We start from the raw sequence: 13,721 nt of genomic DNA, 5'->3' as shown, positions 1-13,721 counted from the left end.
CTCCCCACCTGCAGCGGAGTCGCTTCACAAGCGGTGAAGCAGGTCTGCAGGTGTCTGTCTTTCTCTCCTCCTCTCTGTCTTCCTCTCCTCCTCTCTGTCTTCCTCTCCTCTCTCCATTTCTCTCTGTCCTATCCAACAACAACAACATTAATAACCACAACAATGTTAAACAACAAGGGCAACAAAAAGGAAAATAAATAAATAAATAACTTAATTTATAAAAAAAAAAAAAAGTCGTATCTCAGACCATAAATCTTGAGAATACAGAGCTTACTTAGAAAAATAAAACTCATACTTCATTTTAATAAAGTGGTATCAGATTCCTTTGCAAATAAATAAAACTATTATTATACTTATTCAGTGAAAATTATTCCTGCTGTACTACACCAAAGTAAAGGACTCTGGTGGGGGCAGGAGAGGAGCGTGCAGGTCCTGGAACATGATGGTGGAGGAGGATCTAGGTGGAGGGTTAGAGTGTTATGTGGAAAACTGAGAAATGTTACACATGTATCAACTACTGTATTTTATTGTCGACTATAAACCATTAAACCACCCCCATGAAGAAAGGAAGGAAAGGGGGAAAGGGAGGGAGGAATGGAGGGAGGGAGGGAGGGAGGGAGGAAGGAAGGAAGGAAGGAAGGAAGGAAGGAAGGAAAGATGGAAAAGAAAACTTGAGGGAAAACAAAAGCCAACTTTCAAAGCATTTGTCCACACTCCAAAATCTGCTCTATCAAGTAACCAAGTCTTGAGGTAAGACTGGGATTTGCTGACAAGCTTGGGGGGAGGGGTACTCACACCAACTATAAACACCTGCAACTCCCAGCATTCTCTTCACAGAAAGCCAGGAAAGTGAATTGCTCTCTCCTTTCTAATTATTTTGGCCTGAGCAAAATGTTCAGCACATTTCTGGTGGATTTGAATCTAGATCCTAAAACTGCCTTCCCAACTCTCATCATTTCTTCAGATAGAGTGTGGGCTTTAGGAGATTTCTTCCCTTCTGCCTAGGAACCCCTCTGGCATTTAACCCAACGGTGCTCATGTGAGTGGGCTTTGATGCATGCAAGCATCTCTGAAGGGTAGAAGTCAAAGGCAAAAACAGATGGGCCCTAGGTGTGTTTATAAGGAGACCTTCCTTAGAAAAGCCCCTTGCCCCCTCTCTCTACACAGTGACTACTGGTGATTTCGTCAGCCCACCACTGCAGGCTGTGACCATACCCAGAAGTCACCATGCAGACTGGTGTTTTTCCAGACTGTGAATTGAGACAGTCGTCATTTTTTCAGCTTGAATAGCTAGTCATATTTGTACAGATTCACTGACCTAGTCCCAGAAAAGCTGAGGCCATATTTCTCCAGTGGATGTTTTCCCTGTCCTTTCACATTAAGTATCCTCACTGGGGACTACTGGGTGTCTGAGAGGATGGTGATACTGTGGCTCTGATCTCTTATTTTGTTCATGAAAATTTTAATAAACAGGTTATAAAGAGAAAAATAAATAAATAAAGCCTAACAGATTTCAGTTAACCCTACACAGAAAATGTCCCAGTGAGCCAAGACAAGTTGGAATAATTTCCTGTGAATAAATTTTAACAAATTTGTAACATAAAGCAAGAATTATGCTCTATCATCTACATAGATAATTTAGACCATATGTAATACATAGATTGAAATTTAAACAATAAACACAAAGAATAATTTCCCTTCAAAAAAACTTAGAGTTGCACTTTTTTTAATAAAGTGGCATCAAATTCCTTTGCAAGTAATTAAAACAACTATTACTACACTTACTCAATGAAAATACTGTATTGCACCAAGTAAAGAATTCTGGGGTTGAAGGGGAGTATTTAGGTCCTGGAACATGATGACATAAGAGGACATAGGTGGGGGGTTAGAGTGCTACGTGGGAAGCTGAGAAATATTACACATGTGCCAACTACTGTATTTTACTGTCGACTATAAATCCTTAATTCCAATAAAGGAAAAAAAGAAAATACCAATGAAATGATTTTAGCAAAAATTCCTCACCAACACATAAAGTCTGCCCCAATCCAACTTGTGTTGTCTGGTGAACTGCTTCATAAGTCAGGGTGCCAGATCTGGACACAATACCTTAAAGAAAGAATTAAACATTTTCATCAGAAGCAACCAATAGCACAGCTATTGGTTGTATAGTACCCAGTATTACAAGATACTGGGTACTATACAGCAAACCCTAACAAAAGGACTTTTCAAAGTTAACCCAATTACCAAATAATGTGATGATAACAGTAAATATAGATTGTCTTTTTGAACCCTAAGACAGCAGGAACCTCACATCTCCACTATAGAGCCTCTACTTGCCCCAGTCCTGGAACCATTGGATAGGGCCCACTTTCCCGTATGCCTCTCCCAATCCATATCAAATAATATTGCATCTGCCGATCACAACCTAACCAACACAACGATTGCCACCTCAACATGCTTTACTTCAGACTGTGTCCAGATACTACATGTGTGGAATGACAACCCTTCAGCTTCATTACTCGGGTGAGACCTTTCCTTTCATAGTATTCTCTAATTCCATCTCAGGTGGTTCACTTTCTAACAAAGTCCCAAAACCTAGATATACACCAGTTTCTGTGAGAGAGAGCATATGTTCACACGTATCCATAAACTACTGCAAAATATATACCTTAAAGTAGAAGTACACTAGAGTTTGCAGTGACTATCCCCCTAATACTTCCTCTCCACTATTCCAAGCTTTGGGTCCATGACTGCTCAACAACTTGTTTGGCTTCGTATGTTAACTCTCTTTTCAGTCACCAGGTTCCAGATGTCATCAGGATGCCGGCCAGGCTTCCCTGGACTGAAGACCCCACCAATGTGTCCTGGAGCTCCGCTTCCCCAGAGACCCACCCTACTAGGGAAAGAGAGAGGCAGACTGGGAGTATGGACCGACCAGTCAACGCCCATGTTCAGCGGGGAAGCAATTACAGAAGCCAGACCTTCTACCTTCTGCAACCCACAATGATCCTGGGTCCGTGCTCCCAGAGGGATAGAGAATAGGAAAGCTATCAGGGGAGGGGGTGGGATATGGAGAATGGGTGATGGGAATTGTGTGGAGTTGTACCACTCCTACCCTATGGTTTTGTTAATTCTTTCTTAAATAAAAAAATAATTAAAAAAAAAGAATTAAACATTTTCAAGTTGAGTTCACATGATACACTATCATACTGTCAAATATATATGTGATAAATAGACATAGATAATAGGTATAGATATGTAGTAATCAACTCCATGACTTGTCATCCAAATAAATGTCATCTTTAACTAATGGGGAACAAAACTTAAATTGAAACAAGGAGATTTTAAAAAGCATACTAGGGAGTCAGACAGTAGTGCAGCGGGTTAAGCGCATGTGGCACAAAGAGCAAGGACAAGCGTAAGGATCCCGGCTCGAAGTCACTTCACATGTGGTGAAGCAGGTCTGCAGGTGTCTATCTTTCTCTCTGTCTCCCCCCCCCCCCCATTTCTCTGTCCTATCCAACAATGATGACAAGGGCAAGAAAAAGGAATAAATAAAAATTTTAAAAAAAGAAAAAGCATACTACAGTTTTTTTCAATGTATCCTTTTTATAAATAAAAAAAGATTCATTTTGTAGATGGCTCTGGGTAATATATTCATTTTGATGATGTTAATTCTTCCAACCCATGAGCATGGAATATCTTTCCACTTCTTTGTGTCTTTTTCAATTTCTTTGAGTAGTGACTCATAATTTTCACTATACAAGTCTTTCACTTCTTTGGTTAGGTTTATTCCTAGATATTTTATTGTTTTTGTTGCTATAGAAAAAGGAACTGATTTCTGGATTTCAATTTCTTCTAACTTAGTGTTTGCATAGAGGAATGCCACTGACTTTTGAATGTTAATTTTATAGCCTGACACATGACTGTATTGCCTGATGATTTCCAAAAGCTTCTTGCTAGATTCCTTAGGTTTTTCCATGTATACTATCATGTCATCTGCAAATAAGGAGAGTTTCACTTCTTCTCTTCCAATCTGTATTCCTTTAATTCCTTGCTCCTGCCTGATTGCTATGGCAAGAACTTCCAACACTATGTTGAATAGTAATGGTGATAGTGGGCAGCCCTGTCTAGTACCTGATCTGAGGGGAAATGCTTCCAGTTTTTCACCATTGAGTATGATGTTGGCTGTAGGTTTGCTATATATAGACTCCACTATCTTCAGGAATTTTCCATCTATTCCTATTTTTTGTAGTGTTTTGATCATAAAGGGATGTTGTATTTTGTCAAAGGCTTTCTCTGCATCTATTGATATGACCATGTGGTTTTTGGTCTTGCTTTTGTTGATGTGGTGGATCACATTGATTGATTTACGTATATTAAACCAACCTTGCATGCCTGGGATAAACCCCACTTTAATGCTATCCCCATCAAGATCCCAAGCACATTTTTTAGGAGAATAGAACAAATGCTACAAATGTTTATCTGGAACCAGAAAAGACCTAGAATTGCCAAAACAATCTTGAGAAAAAAGAACAGAACCGGAGGCATCACACTGCCAGATCTCAAACTATATTATAGGGCCATTGTCATCAAAACTGCTTGGTACTGGAACATGAACAGACACACTGACCAGTGGAATAGAATTGAGAGCCCAGAAATGAGGCCCTACACCTATGGACATCTAATCTTTGACAAAGGGGCCCAGACTATTCAATGGGGAAAGCAGAGTCTCTTCAACAAATGGTGTTGGAAACAATGGGTTGAAACATGCAGAAGAATGAAGCTGAATCACTGTATTTCACCAAATACAAAAGTAAATTCCAAGTGGATCAAGGACTTGGATGTTAGACCACAAACTATCAGATACTTAGAGGAAAATATTGGAAGAACTTTTTCCGCATAAATTTTAAAGACATTTTCAATGAAACGAATCCAATTACAAGGAAGACTAAGGCAAGTATAAACCTATGGGACTACATCAAATTAAAAAGCTTCTTCACAGCAAAAGAAACCACTACCCAAATCAAGAGACCCCTCACAGAATGGGAGAAGATCTTTACATGCCATACATCAGATAAGAGTTTAATAACCAACATATATAAAGAGCTTACCAGACTCAACAACAAGACAACAAATAACCCCATCCAAAAATGGGGGGAGGAATTGGACAGAATATTCACCACAGAAGAGATCCAAAAGGCCGAGAAACACATGAAAAAATGCTCCAAGTCTCTGATTGTCAGAGAAATGCAAATCAAGACAACAATGAGATATCACTTCACTCCTGTGAGAATGTCACACATCAGAAAAAGTAACAGCAGCAAATGCTGGAGAGGGTGTGGGGTCAAAGGAACCCTCCTGCACTGCTGGTGGGAATGTCAATTGGTCCAACCTCTGTGGAGAACAGTCTGGAGAACTCTCAGAAGGCTAGAAATGGACCTACCCTATGACCCTGCAATTCCCCTCCTGGGGATATATCCTAAGGAACCCAACACATCCATCCAAAAAGATCTGTGTACACATATGTTCTTGGCAGCACAATTTGTAATAGCCAAAACCTGGAAACAACCCAGGTGTCCAACAACAGATGAGTGGCTGAGCAAGTTGTGGTATATATACACAATGGAATACTACTCAGCTGTAAAAAATGGTGACTTCACCGTTTTCAGCCGATCTTGAATGGACCTTGAAAAAATCATGTTGAGTGAAATAAGTCAGAAACAGAAGGATGAATATGGGATGATCTCACTCTCAGGCCGAAGTTGAAAAACAAGATTAGAAAAGAAAACACAAGTCGAACCTGAAATGGAATTGGAGTATTACACCAAAGTAAAAGACTCTGGGGTGGGTGGGTGGGTGGGGAGAATACAGGTCCATGAAAAATGACGAATGAAATAGTGGGGGTTGTATTGCTAAATGGGAATCTGGGGAATGTTATGCATGTAAAAAAAAAAAAAAAAGAAGTAGAAACGCAAAGCAGAAATTGACTGAGTTTGGAGTATGGCACCAAAGTAAGAAAGCAGAAGTACACTAGAGTTTGCAGTGAGTACCCTCCCTAATACTTCCTTTCCACTTTTCCAAGCTTTGGGTCCATGATTGCTCAACAATTTGTTTGGCTTTGTATGTTAACTCTCTTTTCAGTCACCAGGTTCCAGGTGTCTTCAGGATGCCGGCCAGACTTCCCTGGATTGAAGACACCACCAATGTGTCCTGGAGCTCAGCTTCCCCAGACACCCATCCTACTAGGGAAAGAGAGAGGCAGATTGGGAGTATGGACCGACCAGTCAACGCCCATGTTCAGCGGGGAAGCAATTACAGAAGCCAGACCTTCTACCTTCTGCAACCCTCAATGACCCTGGGTCCATGCTCCCAGAGGGATAGAGAATGGGAAAGCTATCAGGGGAGGGGGTGGGTTATGGAGATTGGGTGGCGGGAATTCTGTGGAGTTGTACCCCTCCTACCTTATGGTTTTGTTAATTAATCCTTTCTTTAATAAAAAAAAAAAAAAAAAAAGATTCATAAGCAAAAAAAAAAAGATTATTTTTATAACTAGGAAAGTAGTATGTGGGTCACATATACAGATACAGATAGAGATATCAAAAGCCCATTTAAAATGTACCACAGAGTTAAAAATAAGTACAAGTGCATTACTGACCATGGGGACCAGTACCTTTACCAGAACTCAGATGGTCTAAGAAACCCTGTCACCTTCCTTATAAGAGAACTTGGGAAGTACTCTACCTTCATCCAACAGAACTCACAGCTCAAAGAGATATAGGAATAACAATGAAAAAAATAAAACCACACAACTTTTAACCTAGTTCTGTAAATTATTTAAGTGACATTATCCATGTAAGTTATTCTTAATATCAACAGTCACAGTTTATATAAATAGAGAAGACTTTAACCACTGACTGTTCTAGAGAAACAGTGTAACTCAGAGCTATGTATGAAGAGTCTAAAAATAGACATAGTGGACTATCTTTGAAATATTAAGTTGGTTATTTTCTCAAGTAACTAAATAAGTAACAATAAAATTCATCTATACATCATGATAAAGTATGTGCTATCCTAGAAGGAAAGTAATTCTAGGATACAGAAAGACAAGAATAAAAATACTCACATATATGGGTATATGAATATATTCAACAGATATATTTATTGACAGGGAATTTATAGCCAGAATTCACAGAACTCTGTAAAATCAACAATAAGAAACAACCTAGTAAAAATGAAATATAAAAAAACTAAACAGATCTGGGAGAACTACTGCAGTTTCCAAGAGGGAATGGGGACATGAACTCTGATGGTGGGAACAGTGTGGAATTGTGCCCCTGTTGTCTCATAATTTTGTAAATCATTATTAAATCACTAATAAAAAAAAAAAAGTAAGCAGTGCCCTACATCATTAATCAGGAATACTTAAAATCACAATGAGATAACACTTCACTCTCAGTAGAATTGGTAAAACTAAAGATTGGTTAATTAACTAATGAGGAACTGGAACTTTTCTTTTTTTTTAATTTATTTCTTTATTGGGGAATTAATGTTTTACATTCAACAGTAAATACAATAGTTTGTACATGCATAACATTCCCCAATGGAACTTTTCATATGTTGCTAATGAGAATGTAAAATGAATAGTCCCTTGACAGAATTATTTGGCCATTCTTAAAGTTGGATAAACTTTAACTCCACAGATTAGCCATTCCCAGCTACTGTAGTCAAGAAATGAAAGCCACATTCCAAAAAAAAAAAAAAAAAAAACCCTATAAAGAAACATTTATCTAAATCATATTTGTCATGAGTTAAATCCAAAGAGAACTCAATGTTCATCAATAAAACAATGGAAAAGTTGTGACATAACACAACAGGATATTACCCAGCAGTAATATTAAATCATCTACTGATATGTACAAAAAAAAAAAAAAAAAAAAATCCAAGTAACGTCACTGAGTCTTCAGACTGTGCTTCTTAAACTCTTCCAATTCAGGATATGCAATCTACTCATGTAGCATTTAAATCTTCCCAGACAAATTCCATTAAAATTAAATTAACTTAAAATGGATTTTGTTTGTGTATTCTTAACTCCTTATGACTTTTGAGCTGAAGGGAAAGAATTTTATTTTCAATCCATAAAAGAACACTTACCGATTCTTCCTTTCTTATGAATGTGGCCAGGCATGATGCCAATTTTGCATTCTCCAGGCTGAAGGAAAAGTAAGTCAGAGTCTCAGAAAAGTGAAAAAAAACTGTAACTCGGGGGTTACACAAAAAACAAGTGGACTGATGGAAAGCTGATCAGCCTTATGGCAGATTATACAGGCTTAAAAAAAAAAGTGTACTCACATTGATGACTCCAGGGCAGTTTGGGCCGATGAGCCTCGTCTTGCCCTGGCGCACCAGCTTGTGCTTGACCCGCACCATGTCCTGCTGTGGGATGCCTTCAGTGATGCACACAACCAAGGACATTTCCGCCTCAATGGCCTCATCAATGGCAGCAGCAGCAAAAGGAGGAGGGACATAAATGACAGACGCTGTTGCTCCTGTCTTTTCTTTGGCCTGAAACATAAAGCACTTTATTCTTAGTTCAGTCATAAGCATTGTAAAATCAATTCAACACTGTGACTTAATGTCTTGCGGTTAGGAAAGGACACTAGAGGAGTCAGGATGTCTTCATTCTTCCCACTAACAAGTTCACTGCTATCAGAAGAGCTCAACTCTTAAACATGTTTAAATAAATAAATAAATAAATAAATAAACAAACAAACAAATAAATCATACTTGGGGCCAGGCTGGTTAAGCACATTATGGTGCACAAGGATCTGGGTTCAAGCCCCTGCTCCCCACCTGCAGGGAGAAAGCTGCACAAGTGGTGAAGCAGGGCTGCAGTTGTCTCTCTGTCTCTCTCCCTCTCCTCTTAATTCCTGTCTCTGCAGTGATAAAGAAAAATATAATATAATATGATATAATAGAATACAATATAAAAATATATATAATACTTGATAAAAATTAACGAAAGACAGCAAAAATCAGCAACACCTGGTTGAGTGCACATGCTACAATGCACAATGACCCAGGTTTGAGCCCCAGTCCCCATCTGCAGAGGGAAAGCTTTACAAGTGGCGAAGCAAGGTTATAGGTGTGTCTCTCCCTATCACCCTCTTCTCTCTCAATTTCTGGCTATCTCTATCCAATAAATAAATAAATATAATAAAAAATTTAGGACTGGGGAGATAGCACAATGGTTATGCAAAAGACTTTCATGCCTGAGGCTCCAAAGTCCCAGGTTCAATCCCCAGCACCACCAAAAGCTAGAGCTGAGCAGTGCTCTAGTAACTTTGTGTATCTTTCTATATCTCACTGTCATTAAAAATAAATAAAATATGTATAACGACAGCAAAAATTAAGTGCTCTAAGTGAATATCAGAAGTAAACTTTAAAAAAAGACAGAAATGGGGGACTGGGTGGTGACATACCTGGTTGAGCGCACATGTCATAATGCAAAAAGACGAGGGTTCAAGCCCCCAATCCCCACTCTACAAGTAGAGAAGCAGTGCTTCAGGTATCTATCTCCCCCTTCCTTCTTGATTTCTCACTGTCTCTATCCAATAACCAAAGATAATAAAAAATAAATTCATTAAAAATGCATAAATGGTCACAGAATAAGCATATAGGTCAAATAAACATTTGGTTCTACTCTATCACTCCTACAATGCAAAACATTTAAAGACTATCATCAATTTCACTACTGTTGTTCTCTCTGGAAATAAGCTTGTTATCAATGTGTGACCATAACTCATCTACTAGAATAAAATCTCCTTGAAGATAGAGTTTATTACTATTATTATTATTATTTTGTCATCACTAGGACTCACTACTCGTGGCTGACTTTTTCAGATACAGGGAGAGGGGCAGAAAAGAAACACACCAGAATCCTCCAGTACAGTGGGGGCCAGGCTTGACCCTGTTCATGACAAAGTAGGTACATTTTTTGGCTGCACTATCTTGCCAGCCCAGAAGACAGAGGTCTCTCAGTGATTTTTCTAGAATAATTTAACTACATCCACATTGTGCTCAGGCTCTGTACTGATCTCAGTTTTTACAACAACCTGCATGCTGACTAGACCTATCTACATATCATCAAGAGACTGAGACCAAGAGCTATCTGGGAGGTGACAGAATGGATAAAGTATTGGAAAGGTTCCAAGTTCAATTCCCAGTAGCACCTGTATAAGAATGATGTCTGATTTTCTCTCTGTATCTGTCTGGTTCTCTCTCTCTCTCTCTCTCTCTCTCTCCCTCCCTCCCTCCCTCCCTCCCTCCTCCCTCTCCTCTCTTTCTCATTTATAAATAAATAAACTTAAAAGAGGGGGGCACTATCAAATAACTCATATAAAGTTATACTAGGAAGTAGCAGAACCAAGATTCAAAACTAAGTTCATCTCATTCCAAAATGTTTGATCTATCTTACATACAGAATATTACCAGACTGTAAATGCTGAAAAGATTAAGTAACTTTATCAAGATATAAATAAAAATCTTTTGAAGGCTATGCCACAGGAGTTTTACAAAGAAGACAAATACAAGAGAATATACAAGTACAACTAGAAGGAGCAGAAGTAGGACAGGGTCTTTGAGAATCACCCCTGCATAATTCCCTACATTTCCAAGACATTAGTTTTCTCTACTGCAGCCCAAACTAAATACATAGACTTGACAGTGAAAAAAGCACACAGTCAAAGGATGCTGACAAATCATTTACAAATGGTAAGGGTAAAAAGCCATTTAAAAGTTTTTATACAATGATACAAGAGGGAACAAAAGAAGTCAGATGGCAGGTATGTAGATACTTTATGAGAAACATATTCTAGTGGTCCAGGAGGTGGCACAGTGGATAAGGCATTGGATTCTCAACCAAGATATGCTGGGTTCAACCCCTGGCAGCACATGTACCAGAGTGATGGCTGGTTCTTTCTCTCTCTCCTCCTATCTTTCTCATGAATAAATTCTTTAGAAAAAAGAAAACATTCTATAGTTCTCTACCTCTAGCAGCTAAAACTATCTAAAGCAATATAGACAACATAGTTTGTATTGGCAAGAAATACTGGACGGAAGAGTCATTCTAGGCATTCCCCTTCATCAGAGCTGAACAGGTACCTGGAAGCAAAGTTATACAACAATGCTTGACCAATTTGTGTGACAATGAATAATGAATAATTTAGCAGCAAGCATTTACTTTAAAAGCAAAATAAAAAGGAAAGAAAAAGCTCATTACAGGGACTGCCCCATTTTCTGAAAGGAGGCTGGGTCATCCTACTCTGTCACTCAAGACAGGTCCTGAAATGAGTGCAACCTAGAATGTTCCCAGCTGTAACCATGAACTACAAGCTCATACCAACAAGGACTCAGACGTTACACAGACTCCTGTGCTAAATGTGAATAAATATAGGCCCTAGGTCAGATTGATGGGGTAAATAGTTAATCGTATTTATATATTTTCTTCAAGTTTGTGAGATATCCTCTAACCTAATCCAGCTTTTTAGCCCTATTCTCAACTTTCACATCATCTTCACAGACAATTCTTTTAGTCCACTTGCAATGTTAGCTACCAAGCTCAAGCAAAAATTAATAAAGTCATAGGCCCCCCCAGAACATATCTAAATTAGACTTCCTAAGTTCTGTACACAGTAAAGGCCCTATTTTCATCTGCTCTTTTCCTACTTTTTGGTTCCTGTTCATCAAACATTTTATCCTGCCTTACCGCCTTTCAGCCACCAAGTTGCAGACATTACTATGATTCCATCCTGACTTCCCTGGGCAGATGTCTTCACCAATGTGTCCTGGAACCTCATCTCTCCCGAACCCTAATCCCGTAGGGAAAGATGGAAACAGGCTGGGGGTATGGATCAACCTGCCAACACTCACATCTGTAGGGAAAATGTGAGGATATGGTTGAGCATGGGCAAGGCTCTTAAGGTCTCTTCACTGGTAGTGTTCTTGTCTTTAAAATGCAGGTGATAGTAGCATTTAACTTTGAGGGCTGTGGTGAGGTGATGCATAGGATGCACCTGGTAAAGCACTAGCACATAGCCCAATCTTAGTAAGAGTTAGGGTAGTAGATGCTGACACCGTACTAACGTTACGGAAGAGGGTAAGGAAAGGAAATTAAGGCAAACAGAAATTAAGTCGTATCATTTCTTAAAAGTGGATGTATGTCTACCAACAAAAATTGTGTACGTAGGTCATGGAAAAAACACACTGAGCTAACATGAATAAGGTGAGCCTGCTGGTTTCTAATGCAATTCAGATTTCTTCAGGTTTAGCATTCAGAAATCGTAAATGATTCTCCGTAGAGGGACAACTCAAGAGCTGTTTGTGGACATGCTTGCTTCTTGGTTACCTCCTTCACAGAATTAAAGACTGGCAAGCCTAGGTGTTTCTGGCCTCCTTTCCCAGGGGTGGTTCCTCCAACTAGCTGGGTGCCGTAGTCCAGTGCTTGCTGGCTGTGAAAAGTGCCCTATGAAGAAGAAAAGATCACAACAGTCATGAGAAGAGGCAGGATGGGAACCCCAAAGATAATCTTCAGAAACTTCGAAAAGAAAATCAAACAGGTTAACTATTTCCCAGAGTATAGCAGTAACATATACCCAGCATTCTCGTCAACTTAGCAAATACATCAGTGAAGAAAAGCCTTGCAAAGTTAAAATAGCAGTTTTAAAAAATGTGGTAGGGGATCATTTCATTGTTGCTCCTGACAGTCTCAAATTCCTCTTTATTCAGTTGAAAATCCAACATTAGGAGCCCAGGAGATGGCTCAGAGGTAAAACACATGCCTTCATATCTGAGGACTTAGGCTGCACCCCAGGCTCTGCATGGGAGCAGCACTTCTTCTTCTTCTTCTAGCGTTTGCCCTACTTCCGTAGCCAGTCAACAGCATCAGGTTGAGCCTGATGTAAAGTTTCGAGACCTCCTTTGAATCTGGAGAGGTGGCAGTCGTTGACTATGTGGGTCATAGTCTGTCTGTAGCCGCAGGGGCAGTTCGGGTCGTCTCTGGCTCCCCAGCGATGGAACATAGTGGCGCACCGGCCATGGCCTGTTCGATAGCGATTGAGGAGGGCCCAGTCATAACGTGCTAGGTCAAAGCCGGGTTGAGCAGCACTGATGGGAACAGGCACAACTCCATGGTGGCTCAGTGCTTCCAGGATATCTCTCCCTTCCTACCCCTCTCCTCCCTCATCTCTAGAAAGTATAAAATAAAAATTGGGCCAGGGAGGTGACTCAAAGGTATGATGAAATGTATGAGTGTCTGGGTTCATTCTCCAGAACATAAAAAAAAAAAAAAATTCATGTTCTTGATCGTCTCTCACTCCCAGGAACAAGTTGGGGGCAAAACTGTAGCTTTAACTACTCTGAAGACTGCGCCTATCCGCCAAACAGCTGCTGGAGAAAAACAAAGAAAAACTTGCTAACAGGCCTTACTTACTTTAACACGCACTAAACTCAGGTGGGGATAATTACCATAATGGTTAAGCAAAGAGACACCAAAAGTCTCCTAGAGGCTCCAAAGACCCAGGTTCAATCCCCCTATACTACCATAAACCGGAGTCAAGAAGTTCTCTAGTAAAAAAAAAGAAAGAAAGGAGTCGGGCGGTAGCGCAGCAAGTTAAGCGCACATGGAGCAAAGTGCAAGGACTGTCGTAAGGATCCCAGTTCGA

The 13,721-nt window shown here is 39.6% G+C and overlaps 1 protein-coding gene across 2 annotated transcripts in view; it reads right to left on the bottom strand.

The window, feature by feature from the left end:
* SUCLG1 (succinate-CoA ligase GDP/ADP-forming subunit alpha) overlaps window positions 1-13,721 on the bottom strand; it is a 35,525-nt gene that overhangs the window by 9,371 nt on the left and 12,433 nt on the right. Inside the window, exons 3-6 of one of the 2 annotated variants that reach the window (XM_060187705.1) lie at window positions 12,407-12,523; window positions 8,353-8,565; window positions 8,155-8,212; window positions 2,023-2,106 (exon numbers count right to left, since the gene is read on the bottom strand). In XM_060187705.1, the coding sequence (XP_060043688.1) occupies window positions 2,023-2,106; window positions 8,155-8,212; window positions 8,353-8,565; window positions 12,407-12,523 (472 nt within the window). The remainder of the gene's footprint in view (window positions 1-2,022; window positions 2,107-8,154; window positions 8,213-8,352; window positions 8,566-12,406; window positions 12,524-13,721) is intronic. The other variant, XM_060187706.1, reaches the window with a different exon arrangement.

The sequence above is a fragment of the Erinaceus europaeus genome, chromosome 3 (assembly GCF_950295315.1).
Source record: "Erinaceus europaeus chromosome 3, mEriEur2.1, whole genome shotgun sequence".
Classification (NCBI taxonomy): domain Eukaryota; kingdom Metazoa; phylum Chordata; class Mammalia; order Eulipotyphla; family Erinaceidae; genus Erinaceus; species Erinaceus europaeus.
This window is presented reverse-complemented; position numbering and strand designations above follow the sequence as displayed.